Below are 21,576 nucleotides of genomic sequence, written 5' to 3' on the forward strand. Positions count from 1 at the left end.
TTTTAATACAGGATGATGAGGACAGAGCCTAAAGTGTTTTGCTTTGAGGAGTGTACAAATATCATGGCATTGTAGGACTGGAATAATGTAAATGTTAGAAAAATCTTGTGATACCAGCTTTGAAGGTCCTAATTTTCTGCTGTCGTAAAAGAACAGGATGAAAAAGAGTCTTTATTGTTGTTTGTTGATCATGTGGTTTTGCTGTACTTAGTTCTGTCCTGCAGAGCTTCCACTGATCTTGCAAGGGCCTGAAGGATTTTTCACTTTTCTTTATGTGTAATGTTCACTTCTGGGTGTCAGTTGTTTGTTATTAAGGGGGACTGGATTTGATAATCAGCTGGTCTGTCTGTCCTTGCTTGTCTAGCTGTGAATATCAGCTGATTTGCTATTAAAATGTATAATTCTGAAGGCTAATTTTCTTGTTTGAATTAATGGTAAGAAGTATGTCACTTTAACATACTTCCAGAATTGTTAGGAAATTCTGTTTCAAAGGACCCATGAAGCAGCTGTTTTCTGTGCTAGTAGAACAGTGAAACATGAGAGGTCCTATCTAGTATTATGGTAATTTTTTATATTGTCTTATTATATTGTAATTAGCGAGCTTTGTATTTCACTAAATATTTTATGAGATGATCGTGCGAATCCCCTGAATCCTGTTTCCTAAAACAGATCACAGCATTTTCAGGCTCTTGTTTATGCAGTCAAATTATTGTTACTGATTAATCTATCTTAATCTCACTGTTTGTCATTTCCATATTCCATAAAATGCTTCTCAGTAATTTTAGCAGCTGCTGAACGTTGTACTTTCGCTCTCTCCCTGTCGGTTGCAGGTACTGCAAAGGACTTTGCAGTGAGTAAATGATGATCTTAATGATCCACAGTCACAGTTGTGACAGTGTTGACTCTTAAAGTTCCACTTGTCTTACCTTATTGTGATTGTTGCTGAGGACATGTGTGAAAGCAACTGGTGCAGTAGCATTTGTATAATGCCAGACCCCAACAATCCAGCATTTAGAATTTCCCTGCTTTATTTTTACATAGCAATCAATGTGTAAAACCCTGTAAATATCTCAGTAAACATGTCTAACGCCAGAGAGCCTTTCAGAAGCTCTGGTGTAATTGTGATGTACGTCAGTGCACCAAGAGGCTGAACGTGGGGTGTAACAGAAGCTATTCTGTGTAATTTAGAGACTTCAACATATGTGGCTGTTATTGTGCTGCTAAGAGGTGGCAGCTGAGGAGGAAGAAAGTGGGAGGTGTGAGTATGGGAGAGAACAACGTTGGGAGGTCTGATGCATCCCAGCTCCTGTGCCAGCACTCTGTGGCAGCCTCTCCAGCTGGATGAGCAGGATAAGCCCTGTAGGATGCAGAGACTGTGGGATTCTGTCACAAGTGTGGAAGTGCTTTGGGTATGAAGCTGTTGAGTCCTGGAGAAGCTAGATCAGGGCAAGGGTGTATAAAGCTGAAAAAGAGTAAGGTACTGTATTGTGTGGCAGGGGAAGGAAATGTAAATTAAAATTACACTGTATTACAACTATCTGCAGGAGAAATAAGATTTGTACAAGAATCTCTACTGAAACTAGCTCTAGAGGAAATACAGATGCTGTTGCACTGTTCATGAGGTTTTCCCACTAGACTGATGTCCAAATTCTCTCACCTTTTTCAACCACTGAATGACATCAGCATCCATTACTCTGCTCTGGAGCAACCTCGTAGTGTATCCTGTCCAGTCTCAGTAGCAAATGATCTTTCTTGCAAATAATCAAACTTAGTTTGAGCTGGAGCTAATTGTGTTTCTGTGCCTGCAGAAAACCTTGGATGGAGTGTATTTTGTGTATTTAGGCCTTTCAGTTGCCAGTAATTCTGAGAATGCATTTTTCTTACTAAAAATAATTTTTAAAACTTCAGACTTTGCCTTTTGCCAGGGACAACACCCATTCAAACCCATTCAAACTATTCTAGTAAAACCTTTTATTTTTCTTAAAGCATATATTGCAAAACTCTTCGGGGATAATCTAAAAATTTTACTAAGTTGGGGCACAAAATGTTGTCAAGTGAAAGATCACAGAATCCTAGAATGGTTTGGGTTGGAAGGAATCTTAAAGACCATCTAGATCTAAGCCCTCTGCCATGAGCAGGGACACCTTCCACTAAAACAGATTGCTCAAAGCCCAATCATAGGACTTCACACTCTATTCAAATGCTATTTTAAAAAACTTTTGCAAAACATCCATCATTTTTATTTTAGTGGTTGAGTCTGGCAGCCCTTTGCAGGACACTCTGTACCATGGAAGTGAAATGCATTATTTTGTTTTATCCATTAGTGAATTTATTTGTTGGTCAATATATATGGTGGACACATTTTAGAGAGGACTTATTTTGGCTGGATTGCTTGACCTTTCACACTGCCCCAAATCTTCTCCAGCTACCTCAAAATCAAGATAAATAATACTGGTGCCCTTTCAGTGTCTGTAAGTTTAATATTAGAATGTAACTATGGGCAGGCTTAGTAATACATATAGGGATGTAGCAGCTGAAGTTATGATTCCAGTGTGCCCATCCAGTCCCTAGCTCAGATGTTGTTTGCAGTGGGATCAGATCAAGTTTGAGCTAGCTGGTTCAGTAATGATGAGCCCTCAGTATCTACATGTTCTTTTCCAAACCATGTCACCAACTCAGAAATTAAACTCCAGCAGCCTGATCATTTCTCTTCTACTGAACAAAGCAGGTTTTTTTCAAATGCAAACCAAAGTCTTGGAAAGATTATTACCAGTACAGAAGTAAAATATTCTTCTTTGAACTTTCCAGTATATCCCTTCATTTAATTTTGACAGCTTGCCTATAAAAATATATGCTGTATTTCTTCTGGAACATACTGTTCAAAACTGAGTGAAGCCTGGGAGAAGTAAGGGTTCAACAGAGCTGCTGCTTGTATAAGGGAAAAAAGGTCTCAGAGCATGCAGATTTAATTTTGTTCTTGAAAATAGTCCTTGGATTACTAATTATTTAAAAATTATTACTTTTAAACTTAGTCAAAGCTGCTCTTTTCTCCCTCATATCAGACTATATTAGAAGGATTTTAGGAGACTGTGTTTCTTCCCTGTTGCACATAGGGGTGTTCACTCTCTCATTCTACTACATTTTCTATGCAAGTAGATTTTCTCTAGGAAGGACCACATGTTCATGGTCCTAAACCTTAATGTAAGCTCTGACTTTATCAAGAATGATTCTATGAAAACATTTCTGTTTTGCTAAAATTTATACCCAAAACTATTTGAGTTACTGTTTTGTGTTTTTCAACCTCTTCCCTCCTGTTTACTTTTGTTTTCTCCTGTTCAGTTGCAAAGTCTTTTCATTGCACAGAGATATTTCCTTATGGCGATATAACCAGCCATCCAGAAAATACTCAGGTTTTTTCCACGTGGACAGGGAGGAGACCAGAGTACCTGTGTCACATCTCCCAGATGGCAGCCAGGAGTGCTCCCAGCCTCACACACAGTAGCTCATTCTGACAAGGTGTATTCATTCTCAGATCCTAGATCTGACAGTAGCTCCTTACAAGTTTTATTTGTCTGAGACACTCAGTTATGGCTCTGCTCTAGCTCTGTACCTTGCTGAGTGTATCATGAGGTATTTTCCACCTTCTGGCTCCTCACCCTGTATTGCTGGGATTCACTCACCATCACACCACTTTCCAGGTCCCAGCCAACTTTTACTGACTAGGTTTTGCTTTAGGCACTTTTCACAGTAACTCAGGACTCAGAAACAACACAATATTTATTCTTTCATTCTTAAATATAAAATATATGGAAGCTGTAAATAAAGTAGAATTGTTTCTGCATAATTCCCATGCTAGGAAATTCCCATATTCCTTATCCATGGTGCAGCTGAACCTCTGAGCTGGGATAAACAGCTTGCATCTTCTGACATATTCTTTCACTCAGTCTGTCAGCTTTTCCACTGTCGTGCAGCTCTTACAACTCATCTCTTCAAGCCTCTTTCTGCAAGGCTGATCTTTGGTCCATGTTGTTTAATCTCCCTCTTCTCAGGTGCAAAACAAAACCTCTGATGCCAACTGAGAATCCCTTTCACAAGTATGAAATTGGCTCTTGTGTTCAAAGAGATTATTCTGATCTACGCACTTCCTTTCTGACCACGTTGTATAATGATCTGTTTATATGTAGAGTTCTTTAATTATCCATCTGCTTGTGCTGGCAGCAGAACAAAATTGAACAGGGAACAGGCTGACACAATGTAATGCAGACATCTTACCAGGTGATTTTTACATCTTGGAGAAATGTTGGTCCTTACAGCCATAGTGGGTCTACATATTGCCCTTTATTTGCATGTGATGCAGTCATGGTCCATACACTTCAGGACTTGGATGTCTAAGCCTAGATCCATATCTCTAGATACTAGATCTATATTCTGTATTATTATTTTTCCACTTCTGCACTTGGCCGTTGTTTGGAAGATGTTCATCCTGATCAATCAGTTCCTGCTTTTCTCTCTTAGGCAGCCCATGCTGATTTCCACCAGCTCCCCCTGCAAATCTGAACCCCATCAGGAAGATCTTTCAAAGGATACAACTGCAAAAAACCCTGTCAGTTCTGTTAGCACCCGGGTTTCATAAAAAGGCACAGATTTAAGCATCAAAATAGCTTTTCTCAGAATTTTTCAAGTTGCTTGAGCCTTTCACTGCACTGTATTTTTATAGCTTTGCAGTCTAAGTCTACATCATTATCCAAGTTTTAGTACAATCTTGTGCTTTTCCTGTTTCCGTTCTCTCCACCTCTGTGAGAGGAAAAGACCAAGCTAAAGCCAAATGCCTAAGGCGGCTCCTGGCCAGATTTGGTGGCAGTAACAATGTGCTCAAAGCAAGCATTTACTTCTTTGCACCTACATCTCAGCCTGTATCAGCTACTGATCCTGCAGGGCTTCATCCAAACTCCTGCACCACAGCAGTTTTATTCTAATTCAGATTTTTCCCCTTTTTGCATCATTTACCCATCAACTCTCATCTAAATGTACAATGCTTCTATCTTGTCTCCACCAGAGCCTTCATCCCAGTGAGGAACTGAGGCTTGGGTTTTGTTTACCTTAAAAACACAGCCCAATTCTACTGTTCTGGGCTGGCTTTTCTCTGTTTTTCAGCTAGTGTATTACTGAATGTGACTCTTCCAACGACTTCATACTTCTGAATGAACTCATCAGGAATGGCTTAAATCAATAATTGCTGTAAATCTAAATGCAAAGTGGAAGCTGAGAGTACATTAACAGAAAGCTTTCATTCTTGCACAAAGTTTTAATTAGCCATCCTGTTGATCTTTCCAGTTCAGTGCCTCACAAAGGACCCAAAGCTTTCCTTTATGGACCTATGTTCCCATTAATTAGATTTTTTTTTTTTCTGGCACAGGGATTCAGACAAAAACTTCACTGCTGCTGCTACTGGAATTATATATACCAGTTATATACCAGTGTTACAGAATTAAGTAGTTTGTAGGGTAACAAGTCAAAGGAGGAAGCACACCTCAGAAAATGCTCTGGCTGCGGATTTTCACCTTTGTTCAAAGTTGCTTTCTGCCACATTTTTGTTTGCAGCTCTGCTGGGGTTTTGATATTATTGCAGAAGCACAGTTCTATGGCAACAGTACTCATCTTTCTACATGACTTTGAAGCAATGCTTGCAGAGAAATAGATGATTTAAATATATATGTATATATGAAAAAAACCCCAAACAGACCCAGGATATTTTCTCACAGATCAGTGTAAGTACTAGAACTGACCTTTTTTTTTCCTTCCAGTACTGCTAGCTGTAAGATAGGCCAAGTTTGGGTTTAAAGAAGGAGCAATTGCCCTTTTTTTGAAGAAGTAAAAAACCAAACCAAAACCCACAAACAAACTAAAAAGTTGATTGACAGTTGTTTAGAACAGCAAGTGTTACTGAGACCGACTTTGATGGGTTGTGGTTGTTTCTGATATCTCAAGGTGATTGCTAGCCCTGGTTTTCCTTCGACACTTCTGTATGAGTTTGAGTACTTCGTCTTTGCACGGCTTATGAAAAAACAGTATAACTACCAAACTAGCACAGCTCTCACAGAACAGCACAATTTCTGCAATGTTCATCACAAGCTCGTTCTCTGTAGTTCCAATGCTCCTCTGTAGTTTCAGTGTTGTCCTGATGAGAATCATGACGTTATAAAACAGGCGGCAAGTCACTATTGTCACACTGATCACATACACGGCGGGGTAAGTGCGGATGTGCTGCAGCAGGGCTGGAGCTCCAGCAGGTGCTTCTTTAGTCCAGAGAATGATAAAACAGAGGATCTGAAGTACTGATGGGATTCCAAAGCCAAAGGTGAATTTAACAATCTCGTAATCAGGCCATGCAAATAATGGATCCAACTGGCAGAGTGCTTCCAGCTGATAATTGTCAGTGCCAACCAGCACTGCCTCAGTCAGGGACAAACAGAAGGTGTATGCAAGTACAAGCCCAGCACACAAGATGGGTCTTTGGGTGGCTTTGCAGAGAGCAGTCTGTGGTGGAAATCTCTCCAGTAATAGTGTGAGAAGTGTCAAAATGAAAGCATACTGAGAATTGAAATAACCAAAGTTGAAAAAGAACGACAGTACACTACAGGCAAGGTGGGTCGCTGTTAAATAGTCAGGTCTAGTGATGACAGTAAATGATAAAATAATCATTATAATATTGCTGATGGTCAAGTGTAGAAGAAATAAGTCCAAGCCTTCTCTTTTGTTCTGCAAGTAGTTCTTTATGAAAACAATCAAAATACATATGCCAGCTATTAATCCTGTGGGTACAAAAAAGGCAATGTAACAGTGCATAACTCTGGATATAATGTTCTGAGAAGCAATGAAGGCTTCGATTTCATCTTGGGAAGCAAAAGGCTGGCTCTTGCTTGGGTAGCTGATCCATGTCATGTTACGAGAAGTCATCCTTCTTTCCACACTGTGCTTATTTCCTCTCCAACTGTGTTTGAAACTGAACTGAAAAAGAAGGTGAAACAAGTTTTAAAATACAGTTTTAATGCTTATTTGCGCATTAAATATATTATGTGCAGTCAGCTGTATGAACCATTTGTTCAGAATAAATACAGTAATTTCTCGGTGGTTTTTACACTCCTGGGTTAATTTCAAGCTGACTTGGGTAATATTTTCAGCCAGAGATATCTGCTTTTTTATTATTGATGTGGTTTCTGCTCTTACCACTTGCCTCCTTTTCCTCACTTGCTGCAGCTCGGCTTTGTAGGCAGCCAGGATCCAGCACACTCATGTGGAATATATGGAATATTGGCTGTTCAGCGGCTGAGGAAGGAGTTGGCTCTGTTTAGGTGGAGCTGCTTTTCCTCCCCATCTCGCCAAAAAAGGCTAAGGCTGTTTGCAGGGCAATGCAGTGTGTGGGCAGCAGCTCCAGCCACAAAAAGCTTCACTGTCCTGTCACAAGGGTGGGAATTTTGTATCATTTGAAGCCAGCTGCAGTCTCACACCACATACTGAGGAAAATGCAAGGATAATCACAATATGAGGCACGAGCCACATTCCTTTCTTTGTTTTAGTTTTGCTTCCTTTCTCTTCTGAAAAAAAAGCCTTTCATAACTGCAGTCTGTACCGAGGAGCCCATATAAAATTAATGGGAGTGTTTAAGAACTGTTATGAACAAACTGCTTTTATACTAAAACATCTTTATACATTAATAACACTGTCTTTCCTTAGACGTATCTGTTGCATAAAACTGCAAAAAATAATGTTTTTCTGCATGCTCGACTTTGGGAAAACGATTACTGGTGCATTATAAACCTGTTGATAAAGTTTTAGCGAGGAGCATTTATTACAGCTGCATTATAAATTCCTGGAAATAGGGAGTTTTGAGAGTAATATGGATAGGCTGTTAGCTGTAATGACTCTGTGATATGTTGATATAATGATTTTGCTACTGTATAAATGCTTGGAGGCCCTTTTTTTTAAGCCAAAAAGCTTTTATGAGAACATAATATGTGCTAGTGAAAAACTGTAATGGATATAGATATAAACATTTTCCAGGCCACCTAAAAGCATAATTAGTTCAATTTCTAAGAGGAAATTTCTGTGCACCTTGTACTGATTGATGCAGAGTATAATATACCTTTTTTAGTAGCAAAGAATAAATATATTTAAACATAAGATAATGAACCCACTATTCCTAATTAACTTGCAATGTCTGATTAAAGACATTCCTCAGTACTGGAAAAAGTTAAATAGGTATTTTTATAGTGTAGAGTGTTTCCTGGGAAAAAAACAACCCTTCTTTGTTCACAAGGATTCCAATTTTGTGTTAGAATTTGGTGTTTTTACTTTGTTCTGTTGTACATAAAAAGCAGGCAAAGGCAGCACTGCAGAGTTCTCTTTATAGAAGTTTCTATAAGTCATAGTGGCAAGAAGCTACATACTTAGTTGTACATAATGCCTTTTCCATAAAGGGATTCTAGTGATGTTAACTCTTAAAGTGAAAGTAATTTTAAATTGGTAAAAAAATCATAAAGATGCATTAATGTTTTTAAGCAGTGCTCATTATAGATAAGTCAGTGTTTTAATACTGTTTGACAGTTAATTTATGGTTGTTACCTCTGACACTACATCACATTTCCGATATTTCTAATCTCTCCTCAAAATTGGAATTCTAATACTGGTTTTAATTAGAAAAGTTGACTTATCAAAGTGGCTTTGATTAAATGTGTATATAATCTTATATAATTATAATTTCATTTATAGAAAAGCATGGAGTTATGTTTTGATTCAGCAATGTTCTTTGTCCTCTTTTAAAGACAAAGCTTCTTGCTTTCTAGAAAAGGTTATTTTCTGAGAGATTCCATTACAGGAAGGACTGATGCACTCAGGGAAAATGTTTTGTGCTATAGGTGGTCTTGCAGGAGGGGAAAGGTTAGCTGGTTAGACTGTCTGGTGAACACCATGTAGGAAAGAACTGATGGGCAAAACTGGCAGAAGTCTCTGAAGCAATTAAAGAGTCAATATTATTTTGAAGCTTAAAAACAATTTGCTAAATATGAGCAATTCTTGTGTGTGAAACTCTAACTTTACAATTAATTTCTTTTTAAATGCTTGGGAGAAAAATCTCAAGACTAAAGGAAACAGTGTAAGTCAAATTTCAACCTTCTTTTAGAGACATTTGAAGCATAATCTGGTGAAGGATTGTGACCACTTGAGCATCAGAGAAAGTTTGCTGTTATTCTCCCCCACTGTAGATTCAAGGTTAAGAAATATTTACATTTAGAGCTGTTCCACCAGAGCCTCCAATGGTACCTGCAAATTCCATCAGGCCCTTTGCAGAATGTAAGAATTCAGTTCTGTTACTGTGAGCAACTTCATTATCATCTCAACAACTTTTACACCATGGGCAAACTAACTGTGCTCACTGTCCTTGCAGAGAATCTCAGAATAAGTTAGCAACATTCAACTTTTCTGGTAACATCATTGCGGAGGAAACAACAGATGTAGTTTGGGGTTTCACAGGAAATCATATGGCCTTATGTCAAATGACAGGGGGGAAAAAGATGCAAAAACTTGAATAAACTTGCTCAGGACCTGGCCTTGGTACTGATACTGGGTTCAATTGTGACCACAGTAATGTATTTTTAATTTTATTTAAATATTCCTTGGGCATTTAAGAGGAAGTAAGGCTTCATGCAGCATATTCCAGTAGCTACAATTTACTGTGCAAGCAAGGGCATCATCTTGTTTTCTCTTTCTGTACCCACCTGTTAGCACATTGTGGTGTGTTATTGAGAAACCAGCACAGGGTTAAGCAGAGGCTAAGGATGTGTTTTGCCCTCGTTTGGCGTCAAGACGGATGCCTGAAACAGTTTCAGTTGTAACCACAGACATTAACACTGTTGTTAAATAATTATCATTGATGCTTCCTCTCCATCTAAATATTCTTATCCTAACCTAAGCGTGTGTCTTTTGAATTATCTTATCTGAGGAGGGGATTTGAACTAAAGTAATCTATTCCTAGAATAACCTAGAATTAGAACCTAGAATCTGTTCACTTGGGGGAAATAACGGTACAACTGTGTGTTTACAATCAGTGTAACTATTAAAATTCTGAGCTAAGGAAAAATTTTTAGGAGTGCTGTTTCAAAGGAAATGTCCCAAAAATCACCTTAGGATTCCCACACAAACAAAATTTTACCAAAAGGGTAAGCTGTTTGCAGCTTTGCTGTGGCTAGTCAGTGTGAGCATAATTCCTGTTTGAATTCAATAAAGTGTTTATTACAGAAGAAAAATATATCTCCTAGCAGTTTGTAGCCTATTCTGAAGTATTTTTAGTTTGGCAAATAAGATTAAAGTAAATTCTGTAGTTACTAATTTTCCCCCCCCCCTTACATTATTCCTAGAAGCTTAATAAAATAATCACAATGATAATGTCAGACTCTTCTTATTTGGTTCTGTTGTCTCACAATTTAAAAGGGCAAATGGCAGTTTGGAGCTCAGATTGTGGGAGGGAGGACTTGTGTGCAGAGGGTGCAATCAAATGTGCCAGTTCTTCATATAAACTTCTTCAATAAGAATTCATGTGCATTCTTCTCTCTAAAAGGGTCACACCTATCTGTATATTTCTGACTTATGACCTTATCGTACAATGCAATTTTTTTTGCAGTATTTTGTCTCTTAATAGTGATTTCAGTGAAATTTGAGGATACACAGCACTTTACAAGACACATGGTTCACCACCTCATAAAGTGGCTGCATTAGGGTCTTTCAGCTTGTATTATAAATTTGGCCTTGTCAGAACAGCCTGACTGCCTTGCAGCCTCCGCAGCTGATGGATTGGGAATAGTCACAGATGGCACAACCTCTCTGTACGTTTGTTTGCATCAACATGGGGAGCTTTGGAAATTCCTGTGACTGTAAGGTGCTCATCTATCATGTAAAGCAGCTGTAAGAAATTGTCTTTCCAATTTTAAAGCATTCCCAAAGCATCAAGTTCATGCTTAGAATAACAATGGGATGAAGGAGCTCACAACTTCTGCTGTAGTAATATTAATGTTAGCAAATTTTTATAGACTTCTGGTAATACTAATTTAATTTAATTTAAAATAAAATTATATGTTCCATGGGACCAGCAGAGGGTGATTAATTTCTCACATGTTTTATTTCAGAATATTCATAGAGCTAACCACATTTTTTGTCAAAATACTTAAGAGTTTCCATCATAATAAAAAAGGGAATTTATTATGTCATTTTCCTCTGCTGTGAGAAAATCTGGTATTCCCTCAGTTCTTGTCTGGTTCTTAGATTTACTGCAGGGACGTATTTTTTGTCAAAATGCACATTATGTTTGTGCTCTGCTGTGGTGTGGGTGGAGGGGATGACGACAGCAGACAAGTCCTTTATTCTCTGAGTGGAATCTGTCAGCTTACAGTGCAAACACCTCAAGACCTGAATTATTGTTTTTCTCTCACAACATACTATGACATAAACTGACTTTGTTTTTTCCATTTACTCACCAGTAACTATGGCAGAAGCTGGTCTATTTCTATTTAAGGTCTATTTCTGTTTGCCGTATGATTAGTTACTGAGCGAAATTTGCAATATTCTACTTGCATTATCTTTCCTTGTGTTGTCATGCTCCAGTATTTTGTCCTTTTACCTCAGGTTCCCCTTACTTTAATTGGCCATCAGCCTTGTTTCAAATCCTTCATTAACTTCATGTGGCCTCACTTTTTTAATTGGGTTTTTTCCTTCCTTCTATTCCTGTTTCCCGCCTATAATTCAGCAGTTAAAGCAAATACGTTTGATTTTTACTTTCTGAAGCACAGCGAATACATTCCCTTTCGCTTCTAACACAGTGAGCACAGTGTTCGGAAAGGAATTTAAAAAATAGCAAGTGGTGAAAGGCCTTTTAGTACTGAGGGGAGTACTGAAATCTAGTCCCTAAGATTTCATTGGGTTTGAGTTCCCCATCCCCACTTTGATGTTTAACTTTTGCAAAAGGAAAGCTTGGTTTCAAGGAGTCTTGTGTTTATTTAAAGTCTAGAAGGAAGAGCTCCTAAACCAGGGGAGTTTCTCCCTGGCAGCCAGAACTCTTACTCTATAAAAGGTTTGGTAGGGCAGTCGTTCTGCATTCTGTCACCAGCCTTAAGAAGGAAAATATTCTTTCATCCAGTCATAAAGCAATACACAGAACACTGCTGGTGAAACTCTGCTCTCAGTGGGGATGTCCTGCATCGACTTGTGAGAACATGTGATCTGGGGGGGTGAAGATGTCCTTTCTGCTCACACTGCGTCTGCCAAGTTAAAAGATGGAGGCAGCTTGAAGTATATAAGAGAGTAAAATGTGAAATACTATGTTAATCTTTTCTTGTAAGATCACAATTCCTACACCTGGGCAAGGATTTGAAGCTGTAAAAACTCAAGAAATCCTACCCTTAACATGTGAAAAAGTATCAGTTCCTGAGAAACTGAAAGCTTTTTTTTTACTTTTCTAGAATATAAATGAACTAACAGTAGCTTAAACATAAACTCCGAGCAGCATCACTGATGTGTTTCCTGCCCTATACAATTCCTGTAGTGGGGTTCAGATTATCTGCTGCTGTCCATCCCTTAAAAGACTGGTTTTAGGCAATGGTTAAAGCTGTCTGTCCAGACCACTGCACAGTATTTCATCATCCAACTGCCATTGGTTCAACGGGAGCGAAGTACTTACTGGAAAACATTCATTACATTTTCTCTACTTAATGTCCAGCTTTATCACAAATTTCAGCTTTATTATACATTTCAGCTTTTGGAGGATCTATCCCAGATACAGTATTTTACTTTGTGTAGTTCAAACGTTGCTGAAGAAGGGAAAACTAAAAACTTTTAAATACAACCCTTAGCGTCACTGTTTGAGCCTCTTGAATAAAATATATTCAAAGTAATATAAAGCACTTACCTTTTCAAGGAAATGTTCCACAGGAACAACAGGCTGAGCCTTTCACCGTGAAATGTCAGATGAAATACAATTATTGTTTGGAGCTTATAGCCCTTTCTATTTCTGTAGAAAGCAGAGTGTGAATATTACAATAACTTCTTCAGCTGCTGTACATCACGGTGAAAAATCCAGGCGCTTGCTGACTAAAAACCATGCAGTTCTGTAAAGGAAACAGGAACTTGGTTGAAGTCATTCAAACCATAAACGTTGCATGTTTAGCAAACCTATGGTTTCATCATCATGTGACTTTAAAGTTCAGATTCTCCTCTGCAATGAGATATTTTAGAACAGAAAAGTAGTGTTTGTCCCTGCCATTTCTAAGTGTGTGAGGCCATCCAGTGGATTTTTTTTTCCTGTTCATGAAGTAATCCTACGCTCACTGGCCAGCTTTTGCTATTGCATTTTTTCCCAGTGTGCTGTTTGAAGTGCTAGAGGTCCAGAATAGGAAAAGCCTGTGGAATAAATACCTCACCAGGCCCTTTGCTTAACACAACAAAAACGCAACACAAAGCAGGGCATGTCAAAGCATTACATTCCCTGCTTAAAAATAGGTGTATTTCTATTTTTCCATGTGTCCTGACCCTTGGAACACTCCTGTTATTGTATACATGCAATAAATTGTTTTTCCAGATGCTCTGCAATGACCATGAGGTGTTAAAAGACAAGATTTTGAGTCTGAAGGATGTTTTGGGTCTGGCTCCAGCATCAGTCATCTTAGTGACTGTGTTGAATAGTGTTCTTAAAACTTCAGATATAAATAAGCAAGAAAGAGTTGGCTCATGAGGTTTTTTTAGTGCATGCAGCCTGTCTGTCTGGGATGTGTTGGTACCATCCTGTTTTCTCTTACCAGCACATGGGCAAGGGCATTTCTGTTGCAATCTTTTAGTATCTTGCAGTGGCTTTCGTGGGCTGAGAAGATAATTTATGACCAGTGTATCAGTACTCTCTTTTCATGGCTTCCCACTTGTTGCACTTTCACAAGCCTCACTGAAACCCATGTGGAACCAAAACTCTTCAAAGAGATGAAATGAGATAAATGTATATGAGTCCAGATTTCAAAATCGGAGTCGTGGGTTACCTGGAGCAAATATTTTAGCACTTGGTCTACATTTCCACCTGCAAATACCTTCTTGAGACTAGAAGTAGATAGATGGAGGGCCTTGAGTTGCAGCAGTAGCTCAGACACACTTCAGGTTGAAGGTTCACATTCTTTGTGAAGTAAATGTCCTCCAAAATCAGGGGCTCTGTGAAACGTGGTTTCCAATGAGCTTTATTCAGAAGACTGTAATTGACACAGAGCCTTTGGTTTTGATCATCATATGTAGCAGTTCGATGGACTGGATAGATTATTTATTTATTGTTTCCCTTTTATTTACAGTAGTTCCTCCAAACTGTTACAGAAGACTTTGGGCAAAGTGGCAGTGCAGTGCAGGTGTTCTGTATGTAGCATTTCCCTGTGAGCTGTGCTCTAATCATGTTCATTCTGTTGATACTAAGTTTTCATCATTAAGAATGGTAGAGAAAAAATATTCATTGTCATGGCGTGCAAATCAGGTGATTCTTTTTCTGTTGGTTTTTTGGTAAAGATGCAAGTTTCAAGTGTCACCTTATTCTCTCTAGGATTGAGGGCTGTGCAGAGGGCATGCCAAACAACATAGGCATAGTGAAATTATTGTTTTAGAAATTAAAGAAAAATTTCAGGAAGGTTTTGGTCATCAACTTAACTTTTTAGCTTCCAGAATAGATCACTTGATGCAATGCTGAACAGTTGCAGCATCGTTTTGTTGCTGTACTTTCTACAGAAATGCTTTGAATAGGTCCATGATTGATAACCCCATGCCCTGCTGGAGGAAGTAAAATTATTTCTTGGCTGAGGGGCCAGGAGCAAACTCCTGGGGTTTATACCTTTTTGAATTTGCCTTGGGTGGTGTACACAAGGATATCTGGCTGTGCCCTTGGTGTTTATAAGTAAAAGAAAGGCAAATCAATGACTGCACCGAAGGTTTGAGGAATATGCCAACCACTCTTCACAAAGGTTTAAATGACTCTGAGTTAATGAGCAGTGGGTGAGCAAGGAGTAACTCCCGTGCAGATAAGCCCTGACACAGCAGTGCTAAGGCCACATTTCCTGTTATTCAGTAACCTCAGTTCTGACAATGCATGGGCTGGGTAAGCAGAGTTCCAAGGGAACTCACCCGCTAATGAGCAAATTATATAAATAGAACCGGAAAAGTAAAAAGAGAGAAGCTATTTCTTACACCTCCCATCTTTAGAAAGAAAAAGTAATAGAAGAGAAAGCTCCCATCTTTAAAATTGCATTCACATTTACAGACATTAGTTAATCCTTTGGCTAAAACTTGTATTAAGCTCCATTATTCAGTGGTATTTAGGGAGCAAGAACATGTTTTCTACTTGGAATCAGGTGCAAGTAGCCCAACAGAGTTTCAGAATTGTACACAGATTCAGACTCACATATCAGAAAGAATCACATTTTACAGGTGGAGAAACTTGGCTGCTGAGAAATTTGTTCTTCCAAGATGATGGAATAAATTGAAAGCCAGAGGAGAAATAGAGGTTAGAAAATCAAAGTTTCCCAACTCTCTATTCTTTATTCTGTTTAGACCTTGCTGATTCCCATCTTGATAGCTACAATTCTGCCTCATCTACAGACACAAAAAGATTTTGAGGTATGTTAAGAGCTCCCAGGTGGAGTTTTGGCAGCAGCTTGCTGTGCTGTTACTGTCATACTTAATGTGATAGTAAAAGAAAAGCAAAATATTGCTGTTGTGTGACCAGCTGTGTCTTTCCGTAGAAAAAACAATAAACCAGTTTGTTTAATTAGCTTAAATGATCACAGGGTACAAGTCATATGAGAACAGTGGGAAACAGACTAGTGCTCAGTTGTACAAAGGTTTCATAGAGCTGCAGAAAATGGTGGTTAAGTGATTGTGTTCAGGATGATGCCAAATGTCATAATTATTTTTATTAGTGATTTATGGATTTATTATTTTTTGGTGAAACTTCTTAGCATGTATTAATTTACTTGCTCTCCGTGGAAAAGGCTGATGCATGGTGATGATGTTCTGGATAGGATGGAGGCAGGAAAGGTGAAGTTACAGAAGTGAAATAGTTGTGAGATGCCGTGCCAATGTTTAGGGATTGGCTGATAACACACGCAGCCCCTAACCACCTACAATGTGCTGTAGTGGGCAAAACTCTGGTTTATTTTTAAACACAACTGTTCATATGGCAAAATAAATATATCAAGTACTGAGTGACAGATGTTGCTATAAAGAAAGCAGACGCAAACCACTTTTTTTTTTTATTTACCAACACTAATAATTTCTCTTAATTGACCCACATTACTGATGTGTTTAGCAGAACACACATCCGTGACAGTAGGTTTAATTTGAAGTGAAGGCTCTTTCACTCAAATCCATGTGTGCCAGATGAGAGAAACTTTTCTAACAAACACCGTTCAGTGCCTCTGGCTTGTGAGATGCTGCAACCCAGGAGATCTCAGTCCTTTTATTCTCTGGCTCCAGGCAGATCCATCCTGTAAAGTGCTATGGAGAGGTGATCCTGTCTTGCTCACTTTCCTCCTGAATCACCTCATCAGTTGTTCAGCAAAGAGCTGCAATGCTCAGTTGAGCATGAGAGCTTTTGTTTGCTTGGTGCAGCATCAGACAGGACAGGTGAGCAAGGATCCTGGAGATCAGGGGCTCGGCAGTTAGTCCAAGGGCTGGACTGGATTCTCTGGGGGGTGATTATTGTTAGGGAGCTAATCCTGCATGAGAAACCCAAAGTTTAGTTTCAGACCACACTGTTGTCTTCTTCTCTCAATTAACATATCTTTTATTGCCTTTTGGATGTAATGTTGTTAAGAAAACCATCCCTGTGTAGAATGATAGGATTGTTTTGGAATATTAAATGACTGTTATTTCCCATACTCCTGTGTATTATCATGAAAAGCAGTTGCTTTGTTACTGGAATTTCAAATCGTGCAATACACTGCGATTTTTTTTCAAAGATGTTTTTCATCAACTGCCATGTATTTCCACCTTAATTTTTCCTCTATTGTTGTTGTGTAAGAAAAAAAATAACTTGAGTGTGGGATATTAGCCACTGTGTTAGTCAGAGATTGCTTTGACTCTATTCAATGGCTGAGCTTAAATATTGGAAGCTTTTCTTTGTGGCATTTTAAGACATTGAAGCCACTTACATTAATGCAATACCTCAAAATTTGTGGAGAAAAAAAACCACTAATTTTTGAGAGCTATTCTATGAGCATCTATTCTAAGGCTTTTGTTATATTGATGCACAGTTGCCAGTCAGTCTGTAAAACTGTTCTTGTGAAAGGCCTTGCTGTTAATTTTATATATGTTTAGTCTCATTTGACAGCAAGGACATTTGTGTCCTTGACTAAAATGCTGTGGAACATTAGACCTTTGACATTAAAAAGGACACTCCTCCCCCAAAAAACCCCAAACCCCAAAACATGAAGGAAGTTGTACAAAGAACCAAGAATTGCAGAAGGTTAAAGGAATTTTGTTTATGGATTCATTTTAGAATAAAAAACCCCTTGCATGGCTTTATTGTATTATATTCCCTGCATGTTTGGTTTAGGAAGGGTTTTTTTGAGTGTGGTTTTTAAAATGGAATTCAGATGCTTATGCTTGCTTATAAGGTACACAAAACTATGTGAAATTGTAAAATTTGATAGTCTTGCTCTCTCTGCTTGGATGGGGTTAAGAAAGCTCAGGCTGGCAATGTTTATCCATAAGCACTGCTTATTAATGATTACCTGCACCTCTGAGGCTGGTTGTAAATCAACATTTCTTCCTTTTCTCCTAGAACAGCCATGCTCGGTGCTGTCTGATTGCTGCCTTCACATCTCAGGGCTCCTTGCCTGTGGTTCACTATTAGTGCTTTTATTATTGGCTTATTTGAGCACTGTTTGTAATGTAAGTTGTTGTATAAACAGTATTTTATTATTATTACTATACAGTAATGTTTCTATCAATCACAAATTCTTCCATGCGGGTAAATCACCTGTGTAACTCAGCTACGAGAGCTCAAAAATTGCCTGTATTTCAAAATAATATTCTACTAAACAGTGGGAAAAAGCTTTTTCTAATGGCAAGTTTTAATAAGAGCTGGTCTCCGCATAGCCCTGCAGGTGCTAGAATGGTTATTTAATTGCACATAGGCTGGATATGAAAAATTTCAGACTTCTCTCTTAATTAAGTAAGAAATCTATTTCGTTGTGGACTAGTGAAACCATACTTAATTAGAAAGAATTACAATACTCTGGAGCTAAATGGGAATGGCACTTCCTTTGGTCTTTGAGCATCTTGTCAACCACAATGACTAGTAACAGATGTTTCATTAAACAATCCAAGAAATACATGTTTTTTAATAAACGTTTCTTCCTTATGAATAGTTAGTAGCCTGGTTAAATATCCTTCTATTAGGTACAAAAGTAAAATTAACCAATGTTGACATTTGTTTCTCTCAACGGAATTCTCTACCTGCCTCCAGTTGGTTGTACAAGTTGAGGTTAATTTTGTTTCTTCCTACAAATACTTGTAGCAATACCCTCACTGCCTGCAGGCAGGACCAGCTGTACAAATCTTTGTTTAACCACAAACTGGGAGTGATTTTTTTTTTTTCCCCTTAAAGGTTAATTTAAATCTAATTTTACTGATCTTACTGCTTTTGGGAACTGCAAGAGCATTCTGCCAGTGACCACCAGATGGAGTTTCTAAAACAGCTTTGATAAACCAATACCAGAATTCATTCAAAATGATCTTTTGAAGACTTCAGAGATAAGAAGCAGTTGCAGAAATTCGCCAGCTTCAAGATAAATTTTAGCTTAAATTTGCAAATTTTGGGAGGCTAAAATTAGGCTTTTTAATTCAATTTGTAATTAATGCTTGTACTGGTTTTGTATGGCGGGTGGCATACAAACCCAGTATGCCAGTGGCAGCACCTCTGGGATAATATATTTAAGAAGAGGGGGAAAAATGTGCAAGTACCTTTTAAATAAAATGGATTCACTTCTGGTTATAAATCTTGCTTTGAAGAACTACAGATAGAAAGTTTGGGGGTTTTTTAAAATATATTTTTATACTTTATTCATAAATACTCTGATGAGAATCTTTTTTAAAATCTCTTACTGTCATGATTTGTAATAATAGAGAAATTCTGCCTGCTGCAGAGTGTGAATATTTTTGACAATTCTTGCGGATGTAATTAAAAGTGCCAGTTCTTTAGAAGGAAGGAATATAAGGAAATTAAATGGACTTTCAAGGTAAGGGAAGGGCTTTGTGGGAAGAAAGTGGGATGACAAAGGAGCTAATAGATCCTCTGCTCTCCTGATGGAAAAAGAATGTAGTCAGCATATGTCAAAGTGTTTTGATATATAATGGAAAGCTGAAGGGAACTCAACAGAGGAAACATTTCACACTTAGATTTGTTGCCATGGCAGTCTGCACAGCTGGGTTTGTACCATTAGATTGCATTCACTTGGAAAAAGTATTGCATGAGATATTCAAGAAATGCACAAGTTTTTGCTTATTAACTTCATAAATTAATCCTGGAGCAGATGTTTTGCATTCATCAGTGTGTTGAGCACTTCACAGCTGCAGAAACTTAGGCAAGAATCAATTCTTCTCCAAGTCCTCAGCAAACAGTGGAACTGAGAGTAGCTCTTGGGCAGGTTCTGCTTTTCTTTGGTCTCACCAGTCCTGTGCTGCTGCAGTGAAGCTCACGAGATCTCCAACATAGACACTGAGCTGCTTTCATTTTTATTGAGCAGTGACAAATGGGGCATTACCTATCAACACACCCACAGCACAAAAACAATTTAATTGAATCTTAGTTTTAAAAAAGAAAAAAAAAAGGTGTTACTTCCTTCTGAGGTTTGTGGTAGCAGTGTTGTATTTTCTTCCCAACCTTGGGGCCTGTTTTCCTATTATATAGTAGTTGAATGAGTATTTTCTGTGACTGCTCCAAAATGTGGTTGACTTCTGTGAAGTCTCTGCATTGACAGATAATGGCAGATTCAGGTGCCATGTCAGCCTGGCTTGTATTGATATATAAACATCTTGACTTTGTTGTACCTGATCAACTCTTTTCCCTTGCATTTATCCAATTCAGCCTCCACAAACCCGTGGGCTTGTGAATCTGCTGCTTATTAACTAACACTGTTCTCACTGAAGATCCTTCAATCTGTGTTGTATTTAAGGGATTTTACTAACCCAACTGAGAAACAGCCTTTCTGTGTGTGTTGGTTGTATCCAAATCTCTGTGGAATGAAGGATCAGAAAATCACTGCTCTGTACTTGTTCAGAGATGCTGCTTCTCTTATAACAATAGCAGAAAACACCCTTTTAAAACCCTATATGGAAGGAAGGGCACCTTGTCAGATACTAAGCTTGACTAAATGGTGCAATATCACCACTTCCACTTAGTTGCCATTTTCATTTATTTCAACTCCAAAGTGCCTTGGACTGAGGATTTTTTAAATGGCTTTACCAATAATATTTTTAAATAGGGTTTGCTATTACTTGCTGTCTTCCTACACTTTGCAGAACATTGAAAGAGAACAAACGAATAATTTTGAAAGTATAGCCAAGAAAATATTTTCATATATGTGGGGTAAACTAACTGATCCACGGGGAGTAATCATTTGGTTATGTGCAGTGGTTGCTGCAATGAATGTGCTATAAGGCACCTTAAATTCTTAAAAGAATGTTTTCTTTGGCATTCCAGAGTTGTGGGTTATTTTATGTTGCTCTGAGAACCAGGAGGATTTCTGCAGGAAGCTGATTGTGGCAGCACAAAGGAAAGGAAGTTGTCAGGATGTGGCCAGTGTTTGCATTGATCTCCAGGTGCACAGTTACTCTCTCTCATTAATTGCAGGATTCTTTATGCTGAAAAAGTCAGGGGAGGTGTGTGCCTCTTAGCTTTCATTCCCAGCCAACTTCGTGCTGATGAATAGAGATTTTAATAATGTCAAATTATGGCCTGAAAATTGGACATCCAAGTCACGCAATTTATTATGTGTTGATTTGGTGAAGCCACACAGGTTTAACCCTGTCTACAACAGGTTTTTATCAAGAAAGCAAAAAAAAAAAAAAAATTCACACATCTTATTGACCACATACACTTGAACCCTTTTTATTGAGACTGTATTATGAGTCAATATTTCCTTTCTGGAAAGTCCATTTTTGTAGTATTTTGACATGATTTTGGAGTCCACATCTCTTCACTGTAATAGAACCAGGAATTTTCTAGTGGCTGATCACTTCCTTTCATTAACTGAAACTACATCTTCAGAGACCAACAAAATTTGATTCTGAAATGTAAACTTTTGAAAGTAGGACCTCTACTAATCTGGGCAACAAGGGCCTGTCTTGAGCCAGCTGTGTTAATAACTCAAACAGAAGCAGAGCATGACGTTTCTGTTAGTTCATTGATTTGACTTAATTAGCAGTTCAGCAAGAGGGCTATAAGCCATAGATCAACTCAAATATTAAGTTTAATTTTGTGAGAAAATAACACTGTTAATAATGGCACTT

At 38.2% G+C, this 21,576-nt stretch overlaps 2 protein-coding genes across 2 annotated transcripts in view; one reads left to right on the top strand and one right to left on the bottom strand.

Annotated features, from left to right (window-relative positions):
* Nucleotides 1–21,576, top strand: part of CHLSN (cholesin) — a 119,036-nt gene that overhangs the window by 19,362 nt on the left and 78,098 nt on the right. The window lies entirely within an intron of this gene.
* Nucleotides 3,760–13,377, bottom strand: LOC146430708 (uncharacterized). Its single transcript, XM_085074602.1, has 2 exons — nucleotides 12,953–13,377; nucleotides 3,760–7,008 (listed from the first exon to the last, which is right to left on the bottom strand). Exon 2 carries the CDS (start codon nucleotides 6,955–6,957, stop codon nucleotides 5,941–5,943), a length of 1,017 nt encoding a protein of 338 aa, XP_084930728.1. The 5' UTR covers nucleotides 6,958–7,008; nucleotides 12,953–13,377; the 3' UTR covers nucleotides 3,760–5,940.

This window comes from Lichenostomus cassidix, chromosome 14 (assembly GCF_008360975.1).
Source record: "Lichenostomus cassidix isolate B80296 chromosome 14, HeHo_3.0, whole genome shotgun sequence".
Lineage (NCBI taxonomy): Eukaryota > Metazoa > Chordata > Aves > Passeriformes > Meliphagidae > Lichenostomus > Lichenostomus cassidix.

What these genes read in the sequence shown, in the direction of transcription:
- LOC146430708 (XM_085074602.1), bottom strand. Translation starts at nt 6,957, where the DNA reads ATGACTTCTCGTAACATGACATGGATCAGCTACCCAAGCAAGAGCCAG.